Source organism: Strongyloides ratti, assembly GCF_001040885.1.
Source record: "Strongyloides ratti genome assembly S_ratti_ED321, chromosome : 2".
Lineage (NCBI taxonomy): Eukaryota > Metazoa > Nematoda > Chromadorea > Rhabditida > Strongyloididae > Strongyloides > Strongyloides ratti.
Window position 1 is genome coordinate 11,624,422 of NC_037308.1, and position 27,858 is coordinate 11,652,279.

The 27,858-nt window shown below is 22.1% G+C and overlaps 11 protein-coding genes across 11 annotated transcripts; 6 read left to right on the forward strand and 5 right to left on the reverse strand.

The window, feature by feature from the left end:
• Positions 1-746: 746 nt before the first annotated feature.
• Positions 747-1,763, forward strand: SRAE_2000371800 (Hypothetical protein; the record flags this gene model as incomplete). The annotated part of the gene is made up of 2 exons (XM_024654945.1): positions 747-866; positions 918-1,763. 2 exons carry the CDS (start codon positions 747-749, stop codon positions 1,761-1,763), a joined length of 966 nt encoding a protein of 321 aa, XP_024508266.1.
• A 522-nt stretch (positions 1,764-2,285) lies between these two features.
• SRAE_2000371900 (Hypothetical protein) lies at positions 2,286-2,751 on the reverse strand (the record flags this gene model as incomplete). The annotated part of the gene is made up of 2 exons (XM_024654946.1): positions 2,286-2,572; positions 2,628-2,751. The coding sequence occupies 2 exons, from the start codon at positions 2,749-2,751 to the stop codon at positions 2,286-2,288; spliced, it is 411 nt and encodes a 136-aa protein (XP_024508267.1).
• Positions 2,752-3,132: 381 nt separating this feature from the next.
• SRAE_2000372000 (CD20-like family-containing protein) lies at positions 3,133-3,941 on the reverse strand (the record flags this gene model as incomplete). The annotated part of the gene is made up of 3 exons (XM_024654947.1): positions 3,133-3,146; positions 3,190-3,383; positions 3,460-3,941. 3 exons carry the CDS (start codon positions 3,939-3,941, stop codon positions 3,133-3,135), a joined length of 690 nt encoding a protein of 229 aa, XP_024508268.1.
• A 3,318-nt stretch (positions 3,942-7,259) lies between these two features.
• SRAE_2000372100 (Drongo) lies at positions 7,260-8,835 on the forward strand (the record flags this gene model as incomplete). The annotated part of the gene is made up of 4 exons (XM_024654948.1): positions 7,260-7,354; positions 7,406-7,519; positions 7,585-8,492; positions 8,555-8,835. 4 exons carry the CDS (start codon positions 7,260-7,262, stop codon positions 8,833-8,835), a joined length of 1,398 nt encoding a protein of 465 aa, XP_024508269.1.
• Positions 8,836-10,394: 1,559 nt separating this feature from the next.
• On the forward strand, positions 10,395-12,958 carry SRAE_2000372200 (EB domain-containing protein; the record flags this gene model as incomplete). The annotated part of the gene is made up of 4 exons (XM_024654949.1): positions 10,395-11,136; positions 11,187-11,351; positions 11,403-12,095; positions 12,822-12,958. The coding sequence occupies 4 exons, from the start codon at positions 10,395-10,397 to the stop codon at positions 12,956-12,958; spliced, it is 1,737 nt and encodes a 578-aa protein (XP_024508270.1).
• A 366-nt stretch (positions 12,959-13,324) lies between these two features.
• Positions 13,325-17,593, forward strand: SRAE_2000372300 (Epidermal growth factor-like domain and EB domain and Cysteine-rich repeat-containing protein; the record flags this gene model as incomplete). The annotated part of the gene is made up of 5 exons (XM_024654950.1): positions 13,325-14,870; positions 15,216-15,602; positions 15,644-16,546; positions 16,764-16,879; positions 17,036-17,593. The coding sequence occupies 5 exons, from the start codon at positions 13,325-13,327 to the stop codon at positions 17,591-17,593; spliced, it is 3,510 nt and encodes a 1,169-aa protein (XP_024508271.1).
• A 2,272-nt stretch (positions 17,594-19,865) lies between these two features.
• On the forward strand, positions 19,866-20,990 carry SRAE_2000372400 (Hypothetical protein; the record flags this gene model as incomplete). Its single annotated transcript, XM_024654952.1, has 3 exons — positions 19,866-19,959; positions 20,045-20,077; positions 20,485-20,990. The coding sequence occupies 3 exons, from the start codon at positions 19,866-19,868 to the stop codon at positions 20,988-20,990; spliced, it is 633 nt and encodes a 210-aa protein (XP_024508272.1).
• A 657-nt stretch (positions 20,991-21,647) lies between these two features.
• Positions 21,648-22,502, reverse strand: SRAE_2000372500 (Hypothetical protein; the record flags this gene model as incomplete). Its single annotated transcript, XM_024654953.1, has 1 exon — positions 21,648-22,502. The coding sequence occupies one exon, from the start codon at positions 22,500-22,502 to the stop codon at positions 21,648-21,650; it is 855 nt and encodes a 284-aa protein (XP_024508273.1).
• A 191-nt stretch (positions 22,503-22,693) lies between these two features.
• On the reverse strand, positions 22,694-23,295 carry SRAE_2000372600 (Ribonuclease H1; the record flags this gene model as incomplete). The annotated part of the gene is made up of 2 exons (XM_024654954.1): positions 22,694-23,077; positions 23,131-23,295. The coding sequence occupies 2 exons, from the start codon at positions 23,293-23,295 to the stop codon at positions 22,694-22,696; spliced, it is 549 nt and encodes a 182-aa protein (XP_024508274.1).
• Positions 23,296-23,428: 133 nt separating this feature from the next.
• On the forward strand, positions 23,429-24,440 carry SRAE_2000372700 (Dehydrogenase/reductase SDR family member on chromosome X; the record flags this gene model as incomplete). The annotated part of the gene is made up of 2 exons (XM_024654955.1): positions 23,429-23,762; positions 23,809-24,440. 2 exons carry the CDS (start codon positions 23,429-23,431, stop codon positions 24,438-24,440), a joined length of 966 nt encoding a protein of 321 aa, XP_024508275.1.
• A 31-nt stretch (positions 24,441-24,471) lies between these two features.
• SRAE_2000372800 (DNA excision repair protein ERCC-6) lies at positions 24,472-27,646 on the reverse strand (the record flags this gene model as incomplete). Its single annotated transcript, XM_024654956.1, has 2 exons — positions 24,472-27,357; positions 27,404-27,646. The coding sequence occupies 2 exons, from the start codon at positions 27,644-27,646 to the stop codon at positions 24,472-24,474; spliced, it is 3,129 nt and encodes a 1,042-aa protein (XP_024508276.1).
• Between the last annotated feature and the right edge of the window lie 212 nt (positions 27,647-27,858).

Sequence of the window (27,858 nt, forward strand, 5' to 3'; positions counted from 1 at the left end):
TTGTTTAGAATAGTAAATTAAATAAATAGGGATTATATTATTTATAGTTATTCATAATGTGATTATTTTTATCTTAATATGATTTATTTATGTTGGTGTTTAAGAATCAAGTTTTTTTTTTTAAATTATTATTGCTTAAATATTTTTTTTAGATTATGTTTCATTTGGTAAATTAGTATAATTTTTATAATAGTTGAAATTTAATGTCTGCAAAATAAATTATAAAGATCAGAAACAAAATTTCTAGTTGAAAATAAAATTTAATTATTTTTACGAATATATTGGAGTGGTAGTTGACCTATTGACTTTCAGTTATCGTGAACTCCAACTAGATTTAATTATTTTTTTTTATATATTTTTATACTAGTGATTTAAAAAGACAAGAAAATGATTTTGAATATACTTTGTTATGTATTTTACTATATTTCTTTAAATATAATTGATGGAAAAAGATAGACATTTAAATACATTGTCTCATTTTCTATTCTCTTCATCACTTTTATATAACTTATTCAGCCAATACAGAAAAATAAATAAATAAAGGTGGTTTGGTAAATTTATAAAAATTACTATCATTTCGGAGGTGATTGTTGTGGAGGACAAACCTTAACAAGACAAAAGAAGTATGAATAATAAGTGCTTAATTTTTAAATTATCAAAAAGGTGGAGATTCTTTTTATTGGTCTTTATCAACTTTAATGGGTATAAATTGTTCAATTTTTATCTAATAAATAATAGAAATTGAGATGGTTTCTTCTAATATTAAAACTTTTACTCTTCTTGCAACTTTTGGATTGATTCTTGCTATTTCTGCACATCCATTTCCAAAAGAAAATGGTGGAAGATTTCCATGGAGAGGACCAAGGGTAAATAGTTAAAAAATGTATCTCTTTCAAATATTTTTACTTATTTTTTAGGGACCATATCCAAAAGACTTTGAAGATATATTACCAGAAGCTGTTAAAGAACAACTCAAGACTATCTATGAAGATAAAAGTTTGAGATGGAGAGAAAGAAAAGATAAGATTGATGAAGTTATGAGTAATCTTCCACAAGAAATTAAAGAAAAGCTTCCTGTTCCACCAGAGTATCGTGATCTTCCAAAAGAAATTCAAGACCAACTTAAAGCCATCAAACTTGCACCAAAATTGACAAGAGAAGAAAAAAGAAATAAAGTTAAAAGTTTAATTGATTCTCTTCCAGAAGAAACCAAAAAACTTATTAAACCAAGACCATTCCCATTCCCACCAATGGGACCACCAAAAGAATTTGAGGAAGTTCTTGGAACTCAAGTATTTAACAAACTTAAAAATATTCATGAAAATAAAGAACTTTCACCATCAGAAAAATGGGCAAATGTTGAAGAAATCATGAAAAGTCTTCCAACAGAAGTATTAGAAAAACTTCCACTTCCTCCACATCTCAGAAATTTACCAGAAGACATTCAAGAAAAACTTAAAAAAATCTTTGTTGACAAAACACTTTCATTCCAAGAGAAAAGACAAAAATCAAGAGAATTAATTAAAACTTTACCTGAAGAAATCAGAAAATCAATTAGACCACCAATGCCATCATTTATTGAAAAATTACCAGAAAGTATTAAAAGTCAAATTGAAAAAATTTTCAAAGATGAGACTATTGGAAGAAGAGAAAAATTTGAAAAAGTCCGTGACATAATAGATGATTTACCAAAAGAAGAGAGAGAAAAACTTTTTCCAGAACATAATACTGCTCCACAACCTGCTGAAGAAATATTTGTTTAAAGTATTTTTTAATTTAAATATTTAAAACATAATAACAAAAAGTACAAACATAATATAATACTTATAGTAAATTAAAATATTGCTTCTATTTTTTTAAAATGTTTTGTAAAGTAAAAATTAATGATATTTAATAAAAACATTATATAATATTTTAATAAACTTTCTCTTTTTATGAATATAAAATTTTTAATAAATTGATACTGGTAACCAAAAGGCAGAAAAAAAAAACTTTTTAGAAATTTTGTATACATTTTAAAATAATGAATTTTTTTCTTTTTTAGTAAAATATAAAAATTTTACATCTTTTTTTCAAAAAAAAAAATTTTCATGTATACTAACAAATTATATATAATAAACATAGACATTAATTTAACAATAAATATATTATTTAGTAACACAGAATGCAACAACATCATTGTTAACATTATTAAATTAAAAAAAAATTATACCTGACTGACCAAACACAAATTAATGAAGAAATTAAATGAAAATTAATCATTTAAATGATTGCATTTCTAAATTTTATTCTTTTTTTTGCTGAAGAAATTTTTTTATTATTGGGTTTTTGATGGTACGTGACCTTTGCATGGTAACTTGATTAAGACGTTTTCTTCTATGTTCAATTTCTCTTATATTACGTTGTTCACCATCATTAGCTTTTTTATCTTTAATTAAAGATAAAATTCTATTCATTAATTCAAATGGTACTGGTGATCTTCCTCCATGTATACGGACAGCTTCTGGAGTTCCTGGTGTTGTGGCATTTGAGGTAGCTGCACTAGATGTTGGAGTACTGTTATTACTAAAGTCTAAAAATAGTTAAAAAATTAATATTTTTTTTTATAATTATTTATTTAAACTTACTTAAATGACTATTTGATGCAAAAGTCTTTAAATCTGAGGTTGGAGGTGACAAAAATGGACTCTTTTGTGGAGTCTTTATTTTTAATTGATCAAAAAGAATATTTAATTCGTTGGTTCCATTCATAGTAAAATTGATAAAGATATAAAATAAATAAATTATATGTAAAATGTTCAACAGAAAATTGGAAATTAAGTAAATTTTGGGATGTGAAAAATTTATGAGAAAAAAAAAGAATATGAACTCATAGTATACTTTCAAAACCAATATATAATACTTTTATCACCTTCTTTCACTTCCTGAGAAAACTTATGAACATATAAAAAGTAATTAAAGTATATTGTATTCCCACAAGCCGTAGATAATTATAAATATGATGATAAAATGATAGAACAAAATTGTTTCATGTACAATCATCTAATATTTTTTTTTCACCATATATATTTCTTCCTTCTTTAATATATAATACCATCAAACTTAACATATCATTCATTAGATATTTTGAACTCAATCATCATTTACTTTTCTCATAATGATAAATAATATATGTGATCTTTTACTTACTAAGAGGAATCAACTCTACGAGATTATTATCGGACTTTGTTTCTTCTAATGTTGATGATAATATGTTACAATGTCCTTTAAAAATATCTTGACTACATACTAATGTTGAAGCAATTGTTAACAATAATTCTATTATTGATATCGTTATTAATCCAGCCATTAATTTATAATCTGTCCCTAATCTTGTCATTGTACTAAAACAAAATATGTATATACTATTTTTTAAATATAATTTTTTATATATTATATTTATTTTATTAATAAAATTACCTTCTTTTTTGATAATCAACACTAGCACCACATAATATTTGACATTTAGAATCTTGTCCAATACTAGTAGTTAATAAATGCCAATCACAGACACCCCAACATTCATGTTGATAAAAATGTATATCAAAACTAGCTGTTATAATAATAGCAGGACAAAAAATTAATATAGCATGAAGGCTCATAATCATAAAAGCAATAATAATACCACGTCTACGACTAGCAGCTCCAACAATTCCAACAATACCATGTAATACAAAATAAAAAGAGCATACCTCTTGAAGGCCATAAAATCGAAGCGTCTGAACAGTAGATGATAAATAATCAGCTAAAGCAGATAACACTAAGCATATTAATCCAACTACCACATGACATTTAGACAATACTTTTAATATATTATCAATTCTTGAGAAATCTGCACTCTCCTGTTGATTATGATTTCTTTCTCCATATTCATTTACTCCATATCGATGTTTTGGAGACATCTGGAGAAAGAAATTTATAATTTTATGACATTTAAATACCATATTTGTATAATAAAAATAATAATAATAATAATATATAAAAATTTTTTTTTTTCTAATGTAACTGACAGAGAAGAGGCAAGCAGTATAAAAACAAATTTAAAACTCCGTTCAATATTTTTAGTTATATATAAAATATTATACAAGATAAATGGAGTAGTATAAATATAATGATAATAGAACCAACTACCAAATAATATATTAAAAAATTGAATTTTAATATTTTTGTCAATAGTTTATATAAATATAATACATTAATATCTTAATATATTATAAATATATATATATATATGTAATATATATGTAATATATATTTACAAAATATAGAATATTAAAATATATATATATATATTATTATAATGTTTAGAATAATATTTAAAAATATAATAAAGAAAATAAGGAAAGGTGAAGATAATATTTTATATCAGTGAATAAATAGTTTAATAAAATATATAAGGTATTTCCTTATGGTATAATATATACAAATATTATAAATATGTGTAAAGTAATATTTTAAATAGTATAATCATTAGTTAAAAGGAAGAGAAAAATTAAAATGATGTTAAATTTAATAATAATAATAAAAAAAAATAGATGGAATATTTTTTCTTAAAAAATAATAAAATAAAGATATTAATGTTAAACACTATTTTATCATTAAATCGCTTTCAATAAAACTATATAGTAAAAAATAAAAACAATTATAATTTAAAAAAAAAAAATATTTTTAAGTAAAATATGTTATAATACATTATTCTAAAACACAAGAATTTTAAAATTTTACTATATAATAGTAAAAAAAAATTATTTAACTATAACTGTAAAATATTTTTTTCTAGTAATAATATTAATATATTTAATAATCAAAATAAAAATTTTTTTTCTATTATCATTTAATTTGTGTATATATTCAATGAAAAAAATATATCATGAAATGAAATAATTATATTAAAAATGAATATTATGAAAATAATACTCTCTTTTAATAATATTTTTACAAAATTAGTTGTAGTATTTCATTGATTATTACAAAAAAGGAAAACAATCTGTCATGTATAATGAATATCAGTTAAATGATAGAATGATTGATAGAGCACTAAAATGTTTATCCATTATTATTTATACTAAAATTATTTTATTAATATAAATAATTACAAATTTAATTATAATATATTATCTACTATTTTAATATATAAATATTTTATTATTATTTTTTATAAAAGGAAACTGAAATATAAAACTTTATATATATATATTTTTTAATATTTAAAAAATAAAATAAAATTGTTTTTAAATGATAAGAAAAAAAAAGTCGATTTAACGTATGTAATTAATAAAAAAAATTTTTTTTTTCCAATAAATAGTATTTATCAAATTACCATTTTAAAAAATTATTATAGTAAAAAAAAAATTTTAAAGAATAATTTAATAGTCTTATTTTTATACTTTAGTTATTCCAAAATTTTCTTACTTACCCTTTTTTCTTAAAAAGTATATATATTTTCAAAAAGATAAGTTGAGAGAATATGGATAAATTTATGTATACAGCATCAATAGACATAATTTTTGCCAGTGATAAAATATATATATATATATATATATTGGACCAAATATTTTGTGAATAATGTAATGTGGGTAATTTATTATAACAAATATTGTAAAAAGAAGAAAGATTAAAACATGCTTTTTAACAAAATATGCCAAATTTAGTGATTAACTAGAAAAAGAAAAGAAATTTAAATGGTTTTTCAACAATTTTAAAGTAATATTTTTTTACTGTTTCTTTATTTTAAAACATCTTTAAAGTGATAAAAGAAATAATTTAAAGAAAAGGAAAAAGAATGAATATATATAAGAAAAAGTAAATGATTTGGTTTAAGTAAAAAAAAAAATTTTTTAAAAGTAAATAGAAAATAAGAAAATGTACTTAAAATAAATTTTATTTTGATTTTTATGTATCTAAAATAACCAAAATTAAATTATATTGGGAGATTTAATTCGAGGAAAACTTCAAATTTTTGACCTTTAGATTTGAAGAAATATTTATAGTTAATTATATTTTTTTTTTCAAATATTAAATAAAATAAGTTTTGATTATAATAAATTCATTTATAAAATTAAAAATTTTTTTTTTATTCAAGTATTTTTATATTTAATAATTTTATTTGACCAAATAAATTATATTTTAATATTTGTTCTTTATATTTAAATATATTTATATTTAAAAATTAGTACTAAGAAGATATATTAATAATTTATACTACTTGATTATGTCAAAAGTAAATTATATTGGATTGTATTATAGTATATACAATTATCATTTTAGTAATTATTTTTTTTAAATATGTTAAAAAAAAAGTAAACATATAACTAAAAAAAATTATTAAGTTATAAATATTTTTAATTTTTTTTTTCCTAATTTTTAAATATTCACCAGAAATAAAAAGTTTGTATTAAAATTATTGTTATGTAATTTAACACTACATGCACTTTTGATAGCAATTTGTTTTCCTTTTTATAAATATAGCACTTGATTATAAATTATGTTTCCACATCTTCATAATAATTAGCTTGTGTTATGTATATATATATATATATATATTTATTTAACATATTTTCAAATCATTTTTATATTTCTTATTTTCTTAAGATATTTATAAAAATTTTAATTAAACTTTTGTAAAAATAAATTTATATATATATATCAAAATAAATATTTTTAACATTTTATTATGTAGATATTTTAGTTAAATTTATAGAGGAAACAATTAAGACGAAACTTCTTACTATATTCAATATATACCAATTAAATTATTTAAATGCCCTTTTTATATAGTATTGAAAGTGGGAACTCAGAGTTGGTATGTTAATAAAAATCCTTTTCAAACAAGTGATATTTTAGTTTATACAATTATTTTAAGACACTATAATTTATACTATACACTGTAAATATTTTGCATACACATATATAGTTATATATATATATATTTTCAAATTGTCTATTTCAAAGTTTGATATGGAGTAAAATTAAGTTGAAAAAAGATGAAACAAAATCTTTTGGGGTTTTGAAAAAGGAATAATTCTAGTTATAAATAAAAGAATACAAGATTACAAATTATACTATTGTATTATTGCTAATATTTTATGTATTTCAAGTAATAAAAATACATGACTTTTTAATATTATATAATTTAAATTTTTTTTTTAGGAAAAATAATATTTCTTTCTTAATTGTATATATATAACAAAAAAAATCTTTTTTTTTTAATAATAATTATAATGAATGATTATCGATATAAAGATTATTATGAACAACAAAAATTTATTATGGAAAAGAAACATTTTGAGGAAGAGGAATTATCTAAAGCAGTAAGGTATATATATTAAAAAAAAAAATTTCTTTAACTTTTTTTTTTTATTTAAAGAGAATTAGCAAAAATTGATGCAAATAAATTTTGTTCTGAATGTGGACAAAGAGGTCCTACATATGTAAATGTAACACAAGGTTCTTTTTGTTGTATGCATTGTTCAGGACTTTTGTAAGTTAAATTATTAAATATTTCTTTTAATAAATATAATATTTTATTAATATTTTTTTTTGTAGACGTGGGTTGACGCCACCTCATAGAGTAAAATCCATATCAATGTCAACATTTACCAATTCAGAAGTTGACTTATTAAGAAAACGTGGAAATGAATGGAATAAAGATATTTACTTAGCATTATTTAAAGGAATAAAACCTTTTAAACAACCAATTGATTTACAAAGTTTAAAAGATCATTTAATATTAAAATATGAAAAAAGAATGTGGTATTCAGCACCAAAATGTAGTACTGTAATTATTGGTGCTAAAGAATTATTTGCCATCCCAAAATCTGGTAGTTGTTTTGCCGGTTTTAATAATCAAAAAAAATCTGTTCGTGAGGTTATACCTAAAATAACTAAAAATAATGATTTTTATAATTATATGAAAAAAAATTCTCCCAATAATATTTCAGCAATTAATGAAAATGTAATAATAAAAGAAAATGAAAAAAATTCTAAAAATGAATCAATATTTGATAATTTTGATAGTATATTTGGACCATCAGAATATTTTAAAGAAAGTAAACCAATAAATTATTCTAATTCAATGTTTGATTTCCCAACAACATCCAAAACTCAATATGATTGGCCATGTACTTTTGATGAAACAAAAGTAGAATCATCTAAATCTCAAAATTTTGATCCTTTTTCATCAACATTCCAAGAAAAAAATTCATTTAAATGTTTGCAAACCAATTCTTCAAAAACATCATTTAGTTTTAATGACTTTTTTCAAAATTCATTAAATTCTAATATGACTAATCATTCAAGTACCAACACAATTTGTGAAGACTTACAAAATCAAACTATACCATTTCAATGTGGCAGTTATAAATTGAAGTGCACTAGTGTACCCACTACAAAAGTCTCCTTAGATAATACATCGAACACTTCAAAAGAAAAAATTGACCAATGTCAAAACAAAAGTATGTATTTTTTTTTCTTATCTTTTTGATTTATTTATAAATATATAATATATGTATTTTAGTTAACCATCAAAATCCATTTCTCTATCCAATATTAAAACCAAAATTAGAAGATGATATTGATAAACATATTTATTCAAATCCATTTGAAAATATTTCTAATTGTTCAACATTAACTAATAATCCCTTTATATCTCAATCACAACCATCATCTTTAGAAAAAGATTTAACAAAAAATTTACCCTTTGAGTCATTTTTTACAACTACAATAACAAACTCACATCATCATTCTGAGATGATGTTAAATGAAAGAAAAAAGCATATATGTGATATTTTTTCATAACTTTTATTATTAAAATATTATTATATTTATCAAAAAATTTTGAAATTCTAATAAATTTTTTTTTACTATTTATTATTTCTTTCAAAACTAGTGGTCAACTTTTTTTTTTTTTATTAATAAAATGTAAACACTACTTAAATATTCTAACTTATAACTTTTATAGTTTTTATTAAATAAAAATTTAAATCTCTATCTAACTATTTATCTTTACTTTTTTTTTTTTTTTAAATTCTCCTTCTACCTAACTAGCCATATAAATTTCATAACAAATGTCACGGTCTTGTCAATTCTATCTTTCTTTAAAACCAACCATTAATTTGATCCTTAAAAACTCTTCAAATTAAAATATTTATACATTTAATTTTAAAAGATTTGTTTAAAACAATTAGAAGACACGAAAAGATATCTTGAGGTATTGAAAGTTTTTCAAATGATATTTATATATATATATCTTGTCTTCTTTAAATAATATTAATATAATTATTCTTGTAAACAATTAACTAAAACTTTATAATACAATAACACAATATACTTATATTATCATTTATTACTAATCTTATAAGATACCTGTCTATATTAAAATTTATTCCCATGAATAAGTGTATTTTATAAAAATATTTATCTAATAATTTCTTTGAAAATTTTTATTCTTCAAATTTAATTATAATTATATATTTATATAAATAAATTTAAATAAAACTTTTTACAATAACTTAATAATTTTCTATTATTTAAAATTAGTTAACCTTTTCAATTATATCTTTATAAATATTACATTATATATATTATAAAATGAAGTCTCTTCTTTTTCTAACCATAAAATTAACCTTCTCTTAACTTCATCTTACATATATATATTTTACCTCAATTGAGTAAGATCATTTCAAAAGGCAATCCAACGTGTGGTACATTATTGTATGGGGATATTCTTTTTAGCTGACCATCATTTACCATTCACTGATTACTATTACTATCAAATCATATATATATATATATTTTATCTAACAGTGTATGTCATTTTTCTATGTATGTTTGTTGATTCGTGAAACCAAACCTACGAGTAATGTGAAGATTTTTAACTTTATTTTTCTTCTTTACATTTTTAATATCTTACAATTTACTTTATATTTTATTATTAATAAAAGAAATTACCATTTATAGTTAATAATAATCTTATAATTTATTTATTATTATTTACAAATAAAAGTTTAATATTGTAAAACAATTATCTTAAACAAAAGACATTTTATTTATTTTGATGTTTGTTTAATTATAAAGATTACCATTTTCCTTACAATATCCTCCTTATCATTCTACCACTGAAAATTAATAATGAGGTTTTAAAGTTATTAACCAGGTAATTGTATTATTTTTGACATTCTTTCTTTTTATACATTATATTTATTTATCTTTAACTTTTCTTTTTATACTATTAATACAATTCTTTAATAATTCTTAGAAATTATATATAAAAACTTTATTATTCTTATACATTTCTTGATAACAATAATAATTTATAATAAAAAAAATATATATATATTTATTTATAGATAACAATAATGCGGATTTTTAATAATAAAAATAATAATAATAATAATAATTATTTATTTATACTAATATTACTATATTGTTTTAATATTTCTTTATCATTATTGGTTGAAGAAAATCAACCTTGTAATACAGAACGAGATATTTTATTAGCAACAGATCCATCTCATAATCCTCAAGCATATCTTCAATGTGTATCCGCAAACATTGGTACAATTGGATTTTGGAATAAAAAATTTTGTACATCAGATAAAAAATTTGACTTCTCATCACAGTCATGTATTGATAATACAAATAATAATATAATATTTAATTTTAATTCATTTAAATCATATCCACCAACAAATAATCAAGGTAATTTTTATAATCCAACATTTGAATCAATTCCTGAACCAATACCTGAACCAGCATTAAAAATTGCCATATTAAATAATACATGTATAAATGGTGAGACATGTATTGGTGGTACTGTATGTGATAAAAAAAAAGGAAAATGCCTTTGTCCATTTGGTACAATTCCTAATTTAGAAACATTATCTTGTGATGATACTGAGGCATCACCAATGATTGTTTCATCAATTCAACAAGAAGATGGTACATTTAAATTTACCTTCCGTAAACAAAATCCATATACACAAAATATTAATGAATTAGTTACTAAAAAAGATGATGATAAAAATATTAATAAAATAGATTTATTTAATATTAAAAATATTCCAATAACTAGTACAATTAAACCATTTTCTTTCTTAGGTAATATTATTTATTTTTCTAATTATTATTAATATTATCTTAATTTTTAGAATCATTATTTTCTAAACCAGGTGAAAAATGTAATGATGGTAAAATTTGTACTGGTGGATCACTTTGTATAACACCAAATATGTTATGTTTATGTCCTGGTACATTAATTGAAAAAGATGGTGAATGTGTTAATCCAATAAATAATGTACCTGCTGTTGAAAAAAGTAAAAAAAAAATATTTATTAATAATATTATTAATTTAATTTATTTTATAGTTAAAGTTGGTGGTTTATGTAATTCATATACTGAATGCCTCGATAATTCATCATGTATTCTTGGAAGATGTCGATGTGTTTCACCATTAATAGAAATTAATAATAAATGTATACTTCAAATTCCTAAAAAAGAAGTTGGACCAGGTGAGGTATGTGAAAATGGTGAAATTTGTACAAAAGGTTCTGTATGTGATTCTACAATTCCTGTTTGTATATGTCCAGTTGGAACAGATCTTAATGAAAATGAGGAATGTGTTCCAATTATTGTTACACAAACTACAACAATACCATCAACAATTAAATCATCACCAATAGTTGTTATTCAAACTACTCCTAAAGTTATGACTTTCCAAACAACACAAAAAAGTACTATTCAAACTACAGGAAAAAATATTGAATATTATACACAACCAAGTCGTGTAATAACAACAACAACAACTACTACTACCTCTCCACCTCCAACAACACCAATAACATCAAAAACAGTAATTAGTACAATTTATTCTCAACCAATTATAGGATATACAAAACTATCTAAACCATTATCAATTGGAGCTAAATTTTTAAAAGTTGGTGAGATATGTTCATTAAATACAGATTGTATGATTGGAGCATATTGTAATGGTAATTCAAATCCACCATCATGCCAATGTTTGTCAACACATGTTAATGTTAATGGTAAATGTGAAAAAGGTAAGTTGATTTTATTTAAAAATAATTTTTTAATACATAAAAAAAAAGTTTCTACTAATTAGTATAATATAATTTATTAATAAATTTATAATTAATTACATGATTTAAAAATTTATAATATTATTATATTTCTTACATAACACTTCAAAAATTAATCATTTACTTTCATTAAAATTAAAATATACTAACAATAAATTGTATAAAATTATTTAATAATTGTTAAAAAGACAATACTTAAAATATATCTATTGTTCTTAGGTAACTTTATCATTTACAAATACTATATAACAATAGTTATAATAATTTTATATTGTAACATTATATAAAATTATAGTTTAAATTTATATTATTTAAATTGAAAATAATTCTTTATTGAAAATAATATAATTTTTTGAAAATAAATATAATATTTTGAAAGAGATACAATAATGTAATCAAGAATGGTACTTTATTTTAAGATAACTTCTTGAAAAGTATATCTGTCACGAGGATAAGGGAAAAGAATAGTTATATGTAATATGATAACAATTTAATAGTTAGTTCTTTTTTAATAATTCACTTTTCTTAATAACTTTCACAAATAATAAGTTTATTCTTATTATATTATCATATAAAAAAATTTTTTTATACATAATTTTTGAGAGGATAATTAGCTTGGTAAATATAATTCACACACACTAAAAATCGTGACTATTTATTATATCATTAAATTTCTTTTTTTTTTAGTAATTTATCCTGGTCAGTATGGTTGTAAAAGTGATATTCAATGTTCAACATCATATCCCGGTGCTTCATGTCATGATAGGCAATGTGTCTGCCCCCTAAATTATCGTGCCGTTGAACAAACATGTGTTTCAGGTTAGTTTTCTTACCATCTAAAATGTTTATCTTTATCTTAACTAATCATATTTTTTTTTTGTTTTTGCTTAAATAATATAACCGCATGCTTCATTATTTTTTTTTAAAAAAAATATTTACTTGAAATTAACTATAAAAAAAAACAAACTAATTTTAACCTTTCAGAATTTTTAACTAACAATAAATTAACATATTTTGATAAAACTTTAACAAATACTTTTAAAATTCCAAATAATTTTTATTATTTACCTTTAATGAACGATAACAATTTTATTACTAATTTTAAAAATCTCCAAAAATACACTTCTCCGGGAAAAAAATATTATGGTGGTGGTAGTAGTGATAAAAAAAAGATAAAAAAAAATAATTTAATGTTAAAAAAAGTTGTTAAAAGGCAAGTAAAAATTCAAAGTGTATCTGAATTTTATAAAACTAATGAGTATAAAAATCAACTTTTGATGAGCCAAAAAAATTTAGATGAAAATTATAGTAGAAATGATTTTGTATGCCTACCAGATCAATTTATATGTGCTAAAAATAAGGGTGTATGTTATCAAGGTGTATGTTATTGTTTTGAGGGATACTATCCAGATTATGAAAAATCTGAATGCCTTAAAATAATTAATCAATTTGAGGATAAAAAAGAAGTTGGTGTTTATGTTGAGTTAGGTGGTAGTTGTAAACTTCATATTGATAGATGTTTAGGTGGATCATTTTGTGATCCAGCAACATCAATATGTTCATGTTCTAAAGGTTCAATAGTATCAAAACAAAATAATACATGTCTTCATCCACCAGGAAATTCCTGTGCTAAAGGAGAAATTTGTACTAATGGTAGTTTTTGTGATTTTGGTATTTGTTCATGTCTACCTTCTCATCATATTATTAACAATTTTTGTGTTTTAAAAGTTGTTTCCCTTAATGGATTTTGTTTTTCTGGTGAACGTTGCATGCCTGGATTAGTTTGTCGTTTTGGAAGATGTATTGAAGATCCTATTCATAGAAAAAAAGATATTAAAAGTTTTAAGTATAACATACCAAAAATGGGTATTTCAAAGATTGGTGAAAAATGTTTAATAGATAAAGATTGTCTTGGAAATAGTTTATGCCTTAATGGATTTTGTGAATGTAAAAAAAATATTGAAATTGAAATAGATGGTATTTGTAAAAAAATAATCAAACCCATTATTTGCTTAGATGGTCAGATTGAAAGTGAAGGAAATTGTATTAGTAATGAGAGTAAAAAAAATGTTTCATCAAATAATGAAATTTTTTCAAAAATTAAAGAACAAGAAACATCTCGATTACCTATTCCTGGTGAAGTTTGTAATGATAAATGTGGTTCTGGAGCATTTTGTAATAATGGAATATGCCAATGTCCCCCAACATCAGTTGTTGATTTTTTTGGTCGTTGTAAATCTATTTTAACATCATCATCTCAGTCAAATAAGCATCGTTCACCATCATTAATTCATTCAACAACAATTTTAAAATCTCATTTTAATTCTCTCCCTGGTGAAAGTTGTTCTATGAAAGAAACAAATTGCCTTGGTTATTCAATTTGTATAAACTCAATTTGTTCATGCCCTGATGGCAAAGTATTACAAGGTAATGTATGTTTAGAGAGAGGAAAACATTTTCCACAAATTTTAATTAGGAAATTGGAGTATGATGATAGAGTAATAAATGAAGGTGAAGTGGAATGTAATGGAAATTCAGAAGATTACGATACTAATATTGAAGAATTTTCTTGTCCAGGTGGAATGAAGTGTTTTAAAAACAAGTGCCTTTGTGAAATTGGTTATACATTAATTGATGGTGAATGTAAATTGAGTGAAGCTAGAAGTGTTAATGAAAATGAAGAGTGTGCTTATACTATTCAATGTGTTGATAATTTAACTTGTCTTAATGGATTCTGTACATTATTACCAGAAAAATCATTGGTATTTGATTAAATGAATTAAATTTTTCATTTTTTTTTTTAAAAAAATCTTTATTTAGTCATCTGTAAATGTAGTGCCATGTCTTATAATATTACGTGTGTTTATTATTATCATAATTCTTACATGATAGTTTATTTATACGTCTTGATATTTTTTTTATCCTTTTTATTAGCATGTATTATCCTAAAAAAATTTTTTTATACCTATATTTTTTTTATAAAAATATAGAAAAATAATTTTTAAATGAATTACTTTGACTGAGAAGAAACAACTTTTAATTAACATTAATATTATTTTTTTTTCTTATTTTTTATTATAGCTACTGATCGCTTAATTTCCCCACCTGGAGGAAGTTGTGGAGATGAAGAAACCTGCACTGGTGGTTCTATTTGTAAAAATGACTGGTGTGTTTGCCCTGAAATAAATATGATTGTTGTTAATGGTTTATGTTTAACTTCTGATATCTTAGCATCAACAAAAGTTTTTGAAGTTCCAACTACTATACAAACTCCACAAAAACAGAATACATTTACATATAATCAAATAATTCCACAATATAATATTAAACCAGCACCTATAAATAGTCAACCATCAATGACACAAGATTTACCAACTTTTGCTGAAACAATTCAAAAAAAAGTTGATAATCAACAAATTCATGAATCAAAATTAGGTGGAAGAAAAGTTGCTCCAGGAATGAATTGTGGTATGTATTATTTTTATTAAAAAAAATATATTTTTTTTAAGGTCCACTTGATATTTGTGTTGGAGGATCATCATGTTTTGATAATTATTGTGTCTGCCCAACAGGAATGATTGTAGATACAAGTTCAGGACGTTGTATAACTCCAGATGATAATGATGAAAATATTGCAGAAAATAATACAGGTACATTATCTTATTCAATATATACTTACAAGAATAACAATATACCTAATGATATAATATTGAATAAAAATAATAACAATATTAACAATAATAATTTATCAAATAACAACTTCAATATTAATAATAATTCAATTGAAAATAAAGCTAAATCTTTATTAACAGAAAATATAATACCATTACCATCTTCACAATTATATATAATACGTCGTCCCTCTTCTTCATATAACTCATTAACAACAAGCTTCTTATCATCTATGCCAGGAATTGATATACATGATATGATGCCAAAAATTATAAAACATAATACTACTATTATAGATGATAAAATATCTAATCAAAATACTAATACAAATGATTCATTAAATAATAATAATATTAACATTATACCTTCATTTTCAAATATATTTTCAAAAATTATTTCTAACAATAACAATTCATATTTTTCTCCAGAAACAACTAAAGAAAATAATATGGTTATGACTAATGAACTTAACAAGGAATCTTATATTGGTGATAAAATGAACTCATATTCTAATACAAATACTAACAATAATAATAATCAACCATCTACAATAACATATTCATCCTCTACTTCTAATGATGATGAATGTATTATTAATGGTTTGATATGTCGTGGTGGTGCTATTTGTGTTGATGGAAGTTGCCAATGTCCTAAAGATTATGTTCTTCTTAATGATAAATGCCTTCCACCAATTGGTAGAAGATATTCACAAAGACGAGGAAAACAAAATAAATTTTTTGGTATGAAATTTTTATAACTTTTTTTTTTTTTTAAAAAGATTATTGTGTCTGTTTCTTTTTATTTTATTATTTTTTTTTTTTTCTTACTGAGTGTTGAATTTAACTAATGTGTTATTTTTAATTTTATTACTATTTAAAAAATCTTATTATTTATTAACAATTTATTTATTTATTTTTTTTTGTTTCAACATATAACTTTTTTATTTTTTATTTTTAGAGGATAATACATCATTACCAAATGAATCATGTGATAATGGTGAAATATGTTTAGGAGGCTCAATCTGTCAGGATGAGAAGGTATTTAATATGACAAAACTTTTCTTAACCAACAAGGTATCCTACTAAAAAAAAAACTAACACATAAATTAAAACTTTTATAGCTAATTTTATTTATATTATTTTAATACTATCTATCTTTATTTTATATTATTTATGATATACAATTTTTTATTGAAAGCCAGTATTAATATATTAACTTTTATTTTACAGATTTGCCAATGTCCATTAGATAAAAATGAAATTGTTGATGGTGTATGTGTAGCTAATGAAATAAAAGAGAAATATTATGGTCCGGGGGAGGAATGTTCTATTGAAAAAAAATGTACAAATAATGCTGAATGTTATCAAGGAATATGCCGTTGTGTAAATGGATATATAGCAATTTCAAGTGATTGTATTCAATTACCAACAGCTCAATCAAAATCAATAACAAATAATGTACCAAATTCTGGTGATTCAATGCAAACAATAAATTCTGGATATGGTTCATCAGGACATATAGATCAAACTGAGAATGAAAAATTAAAACCAAGATTTGTGGCACCAACAATTCGTAGACCAAAAAATAATGTACGTAAAACAAAAAATGGTGGAGTAAATACAATGAGTGGTGAGGGAACCTGTCCACCAGGAAATTCTCCAACAAGAGATGAATCTACTAATCGGGTAATAACATGTAATGGAATGACACCAAATTGTCCACCAAGATCATATTGTTATGTGACAGGGCATGCAGATGGAAATTATAATTGCTGTAAATCATTTTAAATAATCAAGAAAATAAAATAAAGAATTTATCTATTTTATGAAATATTAAGAATATTAATTAACTACTTATATTAACAAAAAAACTCAGGTGATCTATCATTTGTGTAAAAATATCCTCAACATAATTATTATTTTATTGAAATGAATATATATGCTTTCAAAATTGTATCTTTACCAGATAAAAAAAAAATTTAATTTATATTAAAAGAAAAAGTTATGTATGTTAATTTTAGGAGACTATTTATTTATTGTCTCATGAGTATTTATATTATTTATACCGAATATATATATATATATTGTAAAGATAAATTAATATAAAAATAAAAGATATCTTTATAAATGTATATAATATTTTTATTTATTTTTTTTTTGTGATGTCTGATAACTAAATATTATAAAAGAAAAAAAAAATTTGAATTGATATTATTAAATGAAAATGGATATAATATAAAAAGGTTGATTTAATATACATATGAAAATTTGATAAAATATTTTACTAAATAATGAAAAAAATTTAAAATTATTAGAAATAATTTTATAGATGTTCAAGAATTGTTTGATGAGCATATTTAATAGAATAATAATCTAAATGTACATATCAATGAAGTTTTACATAATTTAATGTTTAAAAAATTGCAAGATAATTTATATAAAAGTATATAATCTTTATATACCATAATAATTATTTCATTTGGTTTTCATAATTTTTAATGCTCAAATACTACTTAAATATTAAATCATTCAAATAGTATATTTTGTATTCAATAAAAAAAATTTAAAATTCTAATTTATTACTCTTATTTTTTATTTTTCTAAAAATATATTAAAGTTTTTGGACTATTATTTTTAATATACATTTTTATCATTATTGCACATTTTATTAAGTTTAGTATGAATGTTTGTTATCAATTAAATTAAATTAAATATAACTATATATTACTTGTAAAATATATCCATATAAAAAGATTAGTATTTTTAAAAATGACTTTAAATATATTTAACATCCTACACACCGTAATCTAATTTAAAGTTCTTCTGTGATATATCCAAAACTAATTTATATCTATTTAACTATTTATTTATAATCAAACAAAATTGTAATTTTGATTCCATCTAACATATCTATATATCGTTTTTGAATAATTCAAATTAATTAAACTTTATTCATTTTATTTTATTTGTTAATGTTTTCTTTTTTTTTCAATCACCTACAGTATGATATAATTTAAGAAGATAGATAAATTGAAAAAAAGAGGTGGAAAAGATGATTAAAAATAATACTTTATCTATTTATTTATACATATAATTAAATTAAAAAAAAAATGTCAAAAATAAGAGTGAAACATGAAATATAAAATGAAATAAAAAGTAATATAAAGAGTGATAAAAATAATCAAAAATCATTTTTTAATTTAACATTAAAAATATTTTTAATTCCATTGACATATTACCATTCAAAACTAACTTTCTTAAAACTTCAATTATTTTAATGATAGTATCACTGTCACTACAATATTTTGCCACATTTTATTATATTTTATTATATTTTTTTATTTCACTACATCATGGTAATTAAATTTTTATTTAAACATCCTTCTTTCAATCTACTAATTTTTCAATTAACTGTTTTCATTTTAAAAAGTTTTAATTCCCATGGCAAAAATTAAGTGATTGTAATGTTATGCAAAGAGTTATGCTTTTTTTTTCTAATATCAAAATATTTAATATATTCTTTTTAATTTTATCACTCCCACTAATACTTTTTTTTTATATAATATTATCATTTGAATTTAAATACACCTAATATTAAGTTTTGTTGTTTTTTAAAATATTTATATAAAAAAAAATGAGTAAAAAATATTAGGTAAAATATTTATACAATATTTTTATATATACCATTTACTTTAAGAATTGATAATATTTTATTTCTATCCAATGAAATGACGTCAACATCTTCTTTTTGTATCTTTTTTATACATATGTAAATATAAATACATATATATATATATATATGCCATTCAATCAGCTCAATTTCATTAAAGCTTCAATACTTTTAACTTTCAAAAAGGAAGGCGGGATATTTTGTATAATTTTGAGTATATTTATGCATGAATGATTAAATTTAAGGTTCATACTTCTAAAATTATTTATATATATTTTATAATATCAAAGTCACAGAATAAAAAAAAGTATAAATAATATAATCACTTTATTTTTATTTTTTATTACATTTCTATCTTAAAATATTTTTTTATATAAATTCTGTTTGTAGATGTTTCTGGCATCTGGAAATAGTTTTATTTCTATATCTCTTCTTATAATTGCAGTTATTCTCAATGTAACTTCGGATGCATTTGATGATTCTGGTATGTTGATAAAAATATATATATATATATATATATATATAATATATATATATTTTTTAATATTTTTTATTTAATTATTTTTAAGCTTATATAGAAGATTCTTCAGTATCTGTCAAAGGTTTGTTTACAAATTTAACTAAATCAAATATCATTACTTTGTTTTTCTTATCTATCATAAAAAATAATCTAACTTAAAATAATACGATAGAAAAAATGATATCTTTAAATTACTGTCATAAAATTTGATGTGATAGTAATCATAACTTTATTGACTTATTTAAATATAGAAAAGATTTTTAAGCTGGTATTAAAAAAAATTAAATTTTAAAAATTTTTATATGTAGAGAAGAAATAAATTATTAGTATTAGTTTAATAAATTAAAATATATATTTTAAAAAAAAAAAATTTAATATTATATATTTTAAATTATTAAAAGTTAAATTTTAATATTTTCTATATTTTAATGATAAAATAAATAACATTTTATTTTTAATTTTAAAAAATAATTTTAATGGATATTTTAGATGACTATGAACCAAATTATTTTGGTATAACTAATAATGATGGTGGAGATTTAACTGAAAAAAGAGATATTGATGATGGAATTGTTGGAATACCTGGTATAATGAGATATGGTAAACGAGATTATCCTCATTTAATAAGATTTGGAAAAAGGGAAACAGAATTTATGAAAAAAGAGATGCCTGGAGTTTTAAGATTTGGAAAAAGAGAATATAATGAACAACAAAAAAAAGCTGTACCAGGAGTTTTAAGATTTGGAAAACGTGGTGTGCCAGGTTTATTACGGTTTGGGAAACGTGATGATATGCCTGGATTACTAAGATTTGGTAAACGTGATCAAATTCCAGGATTATTAAGATTTGGTAAACGTGGTGATATGCCAGGTGTGTTAAGATTTGGAAAACGTGAACAAATTCCAGGATTATTAAGATTTGGAAAACGTCCATCATTTGAAAATTATATGTTAGATAAAAAGGATATGCCAGGTTTGCTTAGATTTGGAAAGTAGACATAATGGAGAAAAAATTAATTATAAAATAAAATGTATTTAGACAAATGTCATCATTCTAAGCCCCTAAACTACTAAAAAAAAAAAGAGAGTCCCTTAAGCTCTATTTTTGTGTGATTAAATGTATACAATGTTTCGAAAATTTTTTCTTTTTACTAATAATTGTTAATATTTTAATATTCAATTAAATAAGAGATCAAAATGACTCTAACATATATTTTTTTACATATATATTCACTATTAAAATTGCTTTTATATGTTACCAAGAAAGAAATCTTTATTTTTATAAAATATGAATATTTTTTTTAAACAATAATAAAATGTTTATCATTTATATAAAAAAAATTAAAAATATTTATCATCTATCTAAGTTAATCCAACAAGTTTATATATCACTCATATTTATTAATTTAAAATACCACAAAAAAAAATAATTTTAAGTAATCAATTTTTTGTATCAATATATTTTAGATTAACTTATTAATATGCATTAAAATCATCAATGATAGATAAAATTTCTAATTCTATTAAAAAAAAATTAAAAAATAAATATTTATTCAATTGAAATTTAAATATAATAGATTTAAATTTATGAAAAATATAATTCAAAATTTTTTGATATTGGCTTATGTAAATACTTAAAATAATACTAAGGTATTATTCCATGATAACTGCTTCATCCATCTTTTTGTATGCTTTTACAAATTTATAAATTGGTTGTCCTTTAAATTTTTCAGGATTATTAATAAGATTAATACCATCATATAATTTTTTAAAATATTTTTTTGCACATTTTTTTAATATTGGTTGATTATTGTTAGCAATAGGTCTAACAAAATCAAATTCTCCTGGTACAGTATCTTCTATCAAAATTGGACATTCTTCCACAAATTCTAATATAACATTTAAAAATTTATTTTCTAAGAAATCAAGTACAAATTCACGTAATCTCGCACTTTTACCATTTTCTGTGAATAAATTTTTTCCTTCTTTACCAAGTGATTTTACCAATTTACTAATTTCTTCACTATATTTTTTATAACTTCCATCTTCGTTCTTAGAAAAGTCAACAACATTTACGATCAATTTTTGGAATTCCTTATATTCCTTTTGACTAACAATTATAGACATTCTATTTAATAAATTTTCAGCAGTATATTGTGCCTCTTCCTTAATTTCCTTGCTTGAACTGTTCAAATTTTCACTTGTTGTGCCAACTAATTTGAATAAAAATTCATTATCTGGAACGTCTTTGTTAGAATTTGTAATATTAACAAATTGTTGAATAAAATTTAAATATGCTCTTTTGTTATTATTCTTTACAAATACATCCTTGAATTCTTCAAAAACTTTTCCTGATAAGTTTCCAAGAAGACTGATTTGTTCATCATTCCAATTGATTCCAGTTTTTTTCTTTAATAAGAGATAAAAACCACCATTTGTATTAGTGGAAAATACTGGTAATGATACCAAAGAAATGAGGGCCAGTGTAAGTAATAGACTTTTTGTCATTTTGTACAAAGAACAATAATTCTAAAAAAAATGCAACTATTTGTTTTTAAAATTAATTTTATAAATATATTATTGATAAAAATTTAAAAAAGAAAATTGAACATTCAAATATTGTCTTTATGAATAATATTCATTTTACTATTAAAAATTAAAATGATATTAGATTACTTATATATTTTAAAATAATTATATTAAGAACTTTTACAAGCACTATATGCCAATTTGTGTGCTTGTTCATTACCATAATCCTTTGAATGTCCTTTTACATGACATATTTTAGTTCCTGTGGATTCTGTCAAATCAAGTATCTCAAGTAACAAATCATGATGTGCCACTTTTTTTTTACTTGTTGTTAACCATCCATTTTGTTCCCACTTTTTAGACCATTCATTAATACTTTTTACAACAAATTCTGAATCAGAATATATATAAGCATCCTCAATTTTTAATTCTTTTATTTGCCTTAAAGCATATAATGTTGCAAAAAGTTCAGCTACTATATTTGTATGATTACCAGATAATTTTAAAGATATATTTCTTGAATCATTATCTCCCCAATAAACACCAATTCCAGCCTTAAAAAAAAATAAATAATTAAATATTTTTTTATATATATAAATAAATTTACATCACGACCATCTTTTAAATGTTGTTTGCAACTGCCATCAACATAAATTTTTTTAATACAATTTTCTTTTAATACATCAGTAGAAAATAATTTTCTAATGATAGTATTATTAAAAGTTTTAATAGTATGATTATTGGAAAAGTAAATTTGCCTTAAGTACGACATTTATCCAACAATTTTCTATATAAAATAATTTGCTGAAAAAAATATTAAACATCATAATTACGTAACATTAACATTATATATATAATCCATTACTAGATTATTTTGAAAAAAAAAAAACTAAAAGTTCTTTGAAATGGCTAATTTAATAATTGGTGTAACACTTTCTGTTTCAGCACTTTATTTATTAAGAATGTTTTTTAAAGGGAAACGTTTTAATGAAAATGTGACTGCTGAAAATAAAGTTATAGTTATTACTGGTGCTACTTCTGGAATAGGGAAACAACTAGTTCGTGAACTTAACATTAGAGGAGGAAAAGTTTATATGTTTTGTCGAGATGAAGATAAAGCTTTTGATGCTAGATTATCTTTAATTAAGTATGGTTGTGATCCAACACGTATGATATTTATTCAATGTGATCTTACAAATTTATCTTCAATTAAAAAATCTGTTGATCAATTAAAAAAAGGTATTTATTATTTATTATATAATATTTTATTAAAATATAATTATAGATGAGGCAGTTCTTGATATTCTTATTAATAATGCAGGTATAATGTATTATCCAAAATTTGAGTTAACAATTGATCAATGTGAAGTAACGTGGCAAACAAATTATCTTGGACATTTTGTACTTACTGAACTTTTAACACCTTTATTGCAAAAATCTATAGAAGGTGGAAGAATAGTTAATGTTAGTAGTGGATTAGAAAGTAGTTGTAAAGAGATTAATTTGGAAAGAATCAACTCTTCTGATTATTTTGATAAAAAAGAAGCTTATAAACGATCCAAATTAGCACAGATTATGCATGCAATTGAATATACAAGACGTATAAGATCAGCAGATCCTGATACAAAAATTACAATCAATTCATGTGAACCTGGTATTGTAAATACTAATCTTTTTAGACATACAATATTAGGAAATTCCTGCATCAATATTACAACTTTACCATTTAGATGGTTTTTTTTCAAAACATCTAATGATGGTGCACAATGTCCCTTGTTTCTTGCATTGAGTAAAAAGGTTGCTTCAATTTCAGGAAAACACTACACTAACTGCTCAGAAAAGTATGGAATTAACATTATTGCATCAGATGCAAATAAATGTTCTGAGTTATATGATTATAGTATGCAATACATATAAAAAAGTGCGTTAAAATAAATAAATAAATAAATTATGAAATTTTCAACTTCCATTTACCAGTTTTTTCATTCATTACGGCTAATTTTTTTAAAATTGCTCTGAAAATATATGAATCTTCAGGATCAACTTTTTTTTTAAAATTTGCAACGATTTGTTGTGTTGTTGATATGTTACCATTAAATATAAAAAACATTTTAATTTCTTCAGCTAATGATGAATATTTTGTTTTTTTTGCCATTTGTTCCTTGACACTAGTTGGCCAGGATTCATGTTTTGAATATTCTTCATTTACCATATTATCAGGAATAAATATATCGTTAGCCTCCAGTAAACGATCTTTTCTAGCTTGTATTCTACTAAGTAAATCAAGTCCAGACTTTACAGGAGGTTTTCCATGACTATCACTATGATTACTTTGTTTTTCTACTTCTTTTTTAATTGGAAAATTTTGTTTTTGAATAATAGTAATTGGTTTTTGCCTAATAGAAGCATTTAAAGCTTCAATGGCTCTTTTTGCTATTAAATCTGCTTCATCTTCAATAATTTGATGATCTCTTGGAATATCTTTCATAATTATATCATGAGATATTGCTGATTGAACTATATCTTTTTTAAAAAGTGCTTTAAGTACATAATCATTGTCACCATAATTATTTTCTTCCTTTATATTATAATTTTCTTTTCTACTAACCATTTCTATTTCTTCTTCTGTTTTGATATCATGTAATTGGTCTTCTTTTACTGTTTGTTCTTTAATTAAACATTTTAAATGTTCAATTTTATCTGAAGTTAATTCAGTTTCATCACCCTCTTCATCTATATCATCTTTATCATTTTTTTTATTTTTTCTTTCAAGTTTAGCTTTTTTATCAAAAAAATTTTCTCTTCTTTTTTCACCATTATTTCCATAAAATATAGCTGCAGTTTCTGTACCATATTTTCTTGATACTTCAACATTACCAAGTGTAAAAAGTTCTTTACCATGATGAGCTTTAAGGATTCTTGCTTGTTTTGGATCACTTAAAACTTTATTAGCCAAAAATTCTTTAAATATTTGCCTTTGATACATTTTTTCTTCTATTGTTCCACTAGTTAGTAAACGATATATAGTTACCTCTCTATTTTGTCCAATTCTCCATGCACGTTCTCGAGCTTGGACATCTGTACAAGGATTCCAATCTGGATCATAAATAATTAATCTATTTGCACCTGTCAAATTAACTCCTAATCCACCAACTTTAGTTGTTAGTAGAAATAAAAAAATATTATCATTAGTATTAAATTTTTCTACTAACGTTTGTCTTTGTTTAATTGGAGTTCCACCATCCATTCTAAGATAATTATAATCTTCAAGAATAGCTAATCTTTCTAAAATAGTTAACATAGCCCTACTTTGCGAAAATAATAAAACTTTATGATTTTGTTTTTTCCACATATAAAGAAGTTGTCTTACAACTTTCATTTTACTACTTCTTTTATAATATCCAAACTCTTTATCAATTGATTCTTCTGTATCATATTCATTATTTCTATTAGGTCCACCTGTTATAAAATCAGGATGATTACAAATTTTTCTTAACATAATTAAAGCTTTAAATATTTCCATTTTTCCAAGTTGAATATTTTTCATTTCTTTTGAATTTAAATAATCCATATACAAATCATGTTGTTCTGGAGTTAATTCACAAAATAATACTTGTTCATTTTTTTGTGGTAAATGTAATGACATTTCAACATCTTTTTTCATTCTTCTTAAAATAAAAGGACTAATTATATCTCTTAAAACACAAGCACATTTATAAGCAGCACGAATTTGAATTGGTGTAGCATTAGAATAACCACCTTGAACAATTGGTATAGAAAAATGTTCTGTAAATGTTCTTAAGTCACCTAGTCTTTTAGGATATATAAAGTCTATTAACGACCAAAGTTCTTTTAAATTATTTTGTAATGGTGATCCACTTATTAATATTCTATGTCTTGTATTAATTGTTCTCAATAATTCTGCAGCTTTTATATCTGGATTTCTTATATAATGTCCTTCATCCAGTATTACATAATGCCAATTTACTTTTGAAAAATATTTATATTTTTGTGTAAATGTAGCATATGTAGTAATAATAATAGATCCATCACATCTGTTTTTAGACATTTTTTTTATTAATTCATTAGCTGTTTGTTTACATGAACCAATAGAATGAAAAATAGAAACACGACACATTGGAAACCATTTATGTAATTCAATTACCCATTGATGAAGTAATGTTGCCGGGCAAACAATAATAGAAGATCCCAATCCAACAACATTATATTCATCATCTGTACATTTTGATTCAGCAACAGCTCTTAAAAAACAACATATTTGAACAGTTTTTCCAAGACCCATTTCATCAGCTAATATTCCACCAACATTTTGATTGTGAAGTTCAGCCAACCATCTTAAACAAGTTCTTTGATAATTATATAATTGTTTCCAAATTTTTTTGTCAATTTTCAAGTCTTTACCAATATTTTTAAATTTTTTATTTTTTTCAGCTTCTTCTTCTTCATCTGAATTAGCATACAAGGATGCTTTATAATCATTGATACGTTTATAAAATACTTTATCATCTCCATCATCCATAATTTTTCCTTTTGAGACATTAAATGTTTTTGTGAAACCACTACTTCTAGAATCATCATCGCTATCACTATCCTCAAATAATTTATCCACATCAACATTTTTTATTTCATCATCAGATGTAGTGTTAGTATCATTTTTATTATTATCGTTGTTTTTTTGTTTTTTTATATTATTATCAGTATTAATTTTTTCAAAAGGAGTTATCAATCCTTTACTAACTTCATCTGATGTTTTAAATAAACAATCTTCAATTTGCCTTTTTCTTTTTTTCTTATTTTCAAATGCTTCTTGAGCCTAAAAACATTTTTTTAAACAAAAAATAATTTAAAATATTACCTACTTTTAATAGATAATTTTCTTGTAAAGTATTTGAAGAATAAACTTGAACATCAATATCTAATTCACTAAAATTTTTGCTTTTTTGAGAAGTTTTTAAGTTTTCTCTAATATTTATATTGCTAACATTAATATTTGAGGTAGAAGGCGTCGTTTCACTATTATCACCTAATATAAAATCATCCTGTTCCGTATAATCAGATGCATCAAAATCTAAAGGACTTGAAACCATATCATCATCATCCATTTTTAAAATAAAAAAAAACACTTTAAAAAATAAAAAGTTTGAATTGCTGTTACAACATCAGCTGACAAAAGATTTACTACATCAATTCAAAAATGTCTTTATTTACTTTTCTGTGCAGAACAAGCTAGAAATGTTTTGAAAATTTATATAGTTCTTTCAACAAAATATATTTATTTTAATTAATCAAATGGTATTAGATTTTTCCATTAAAT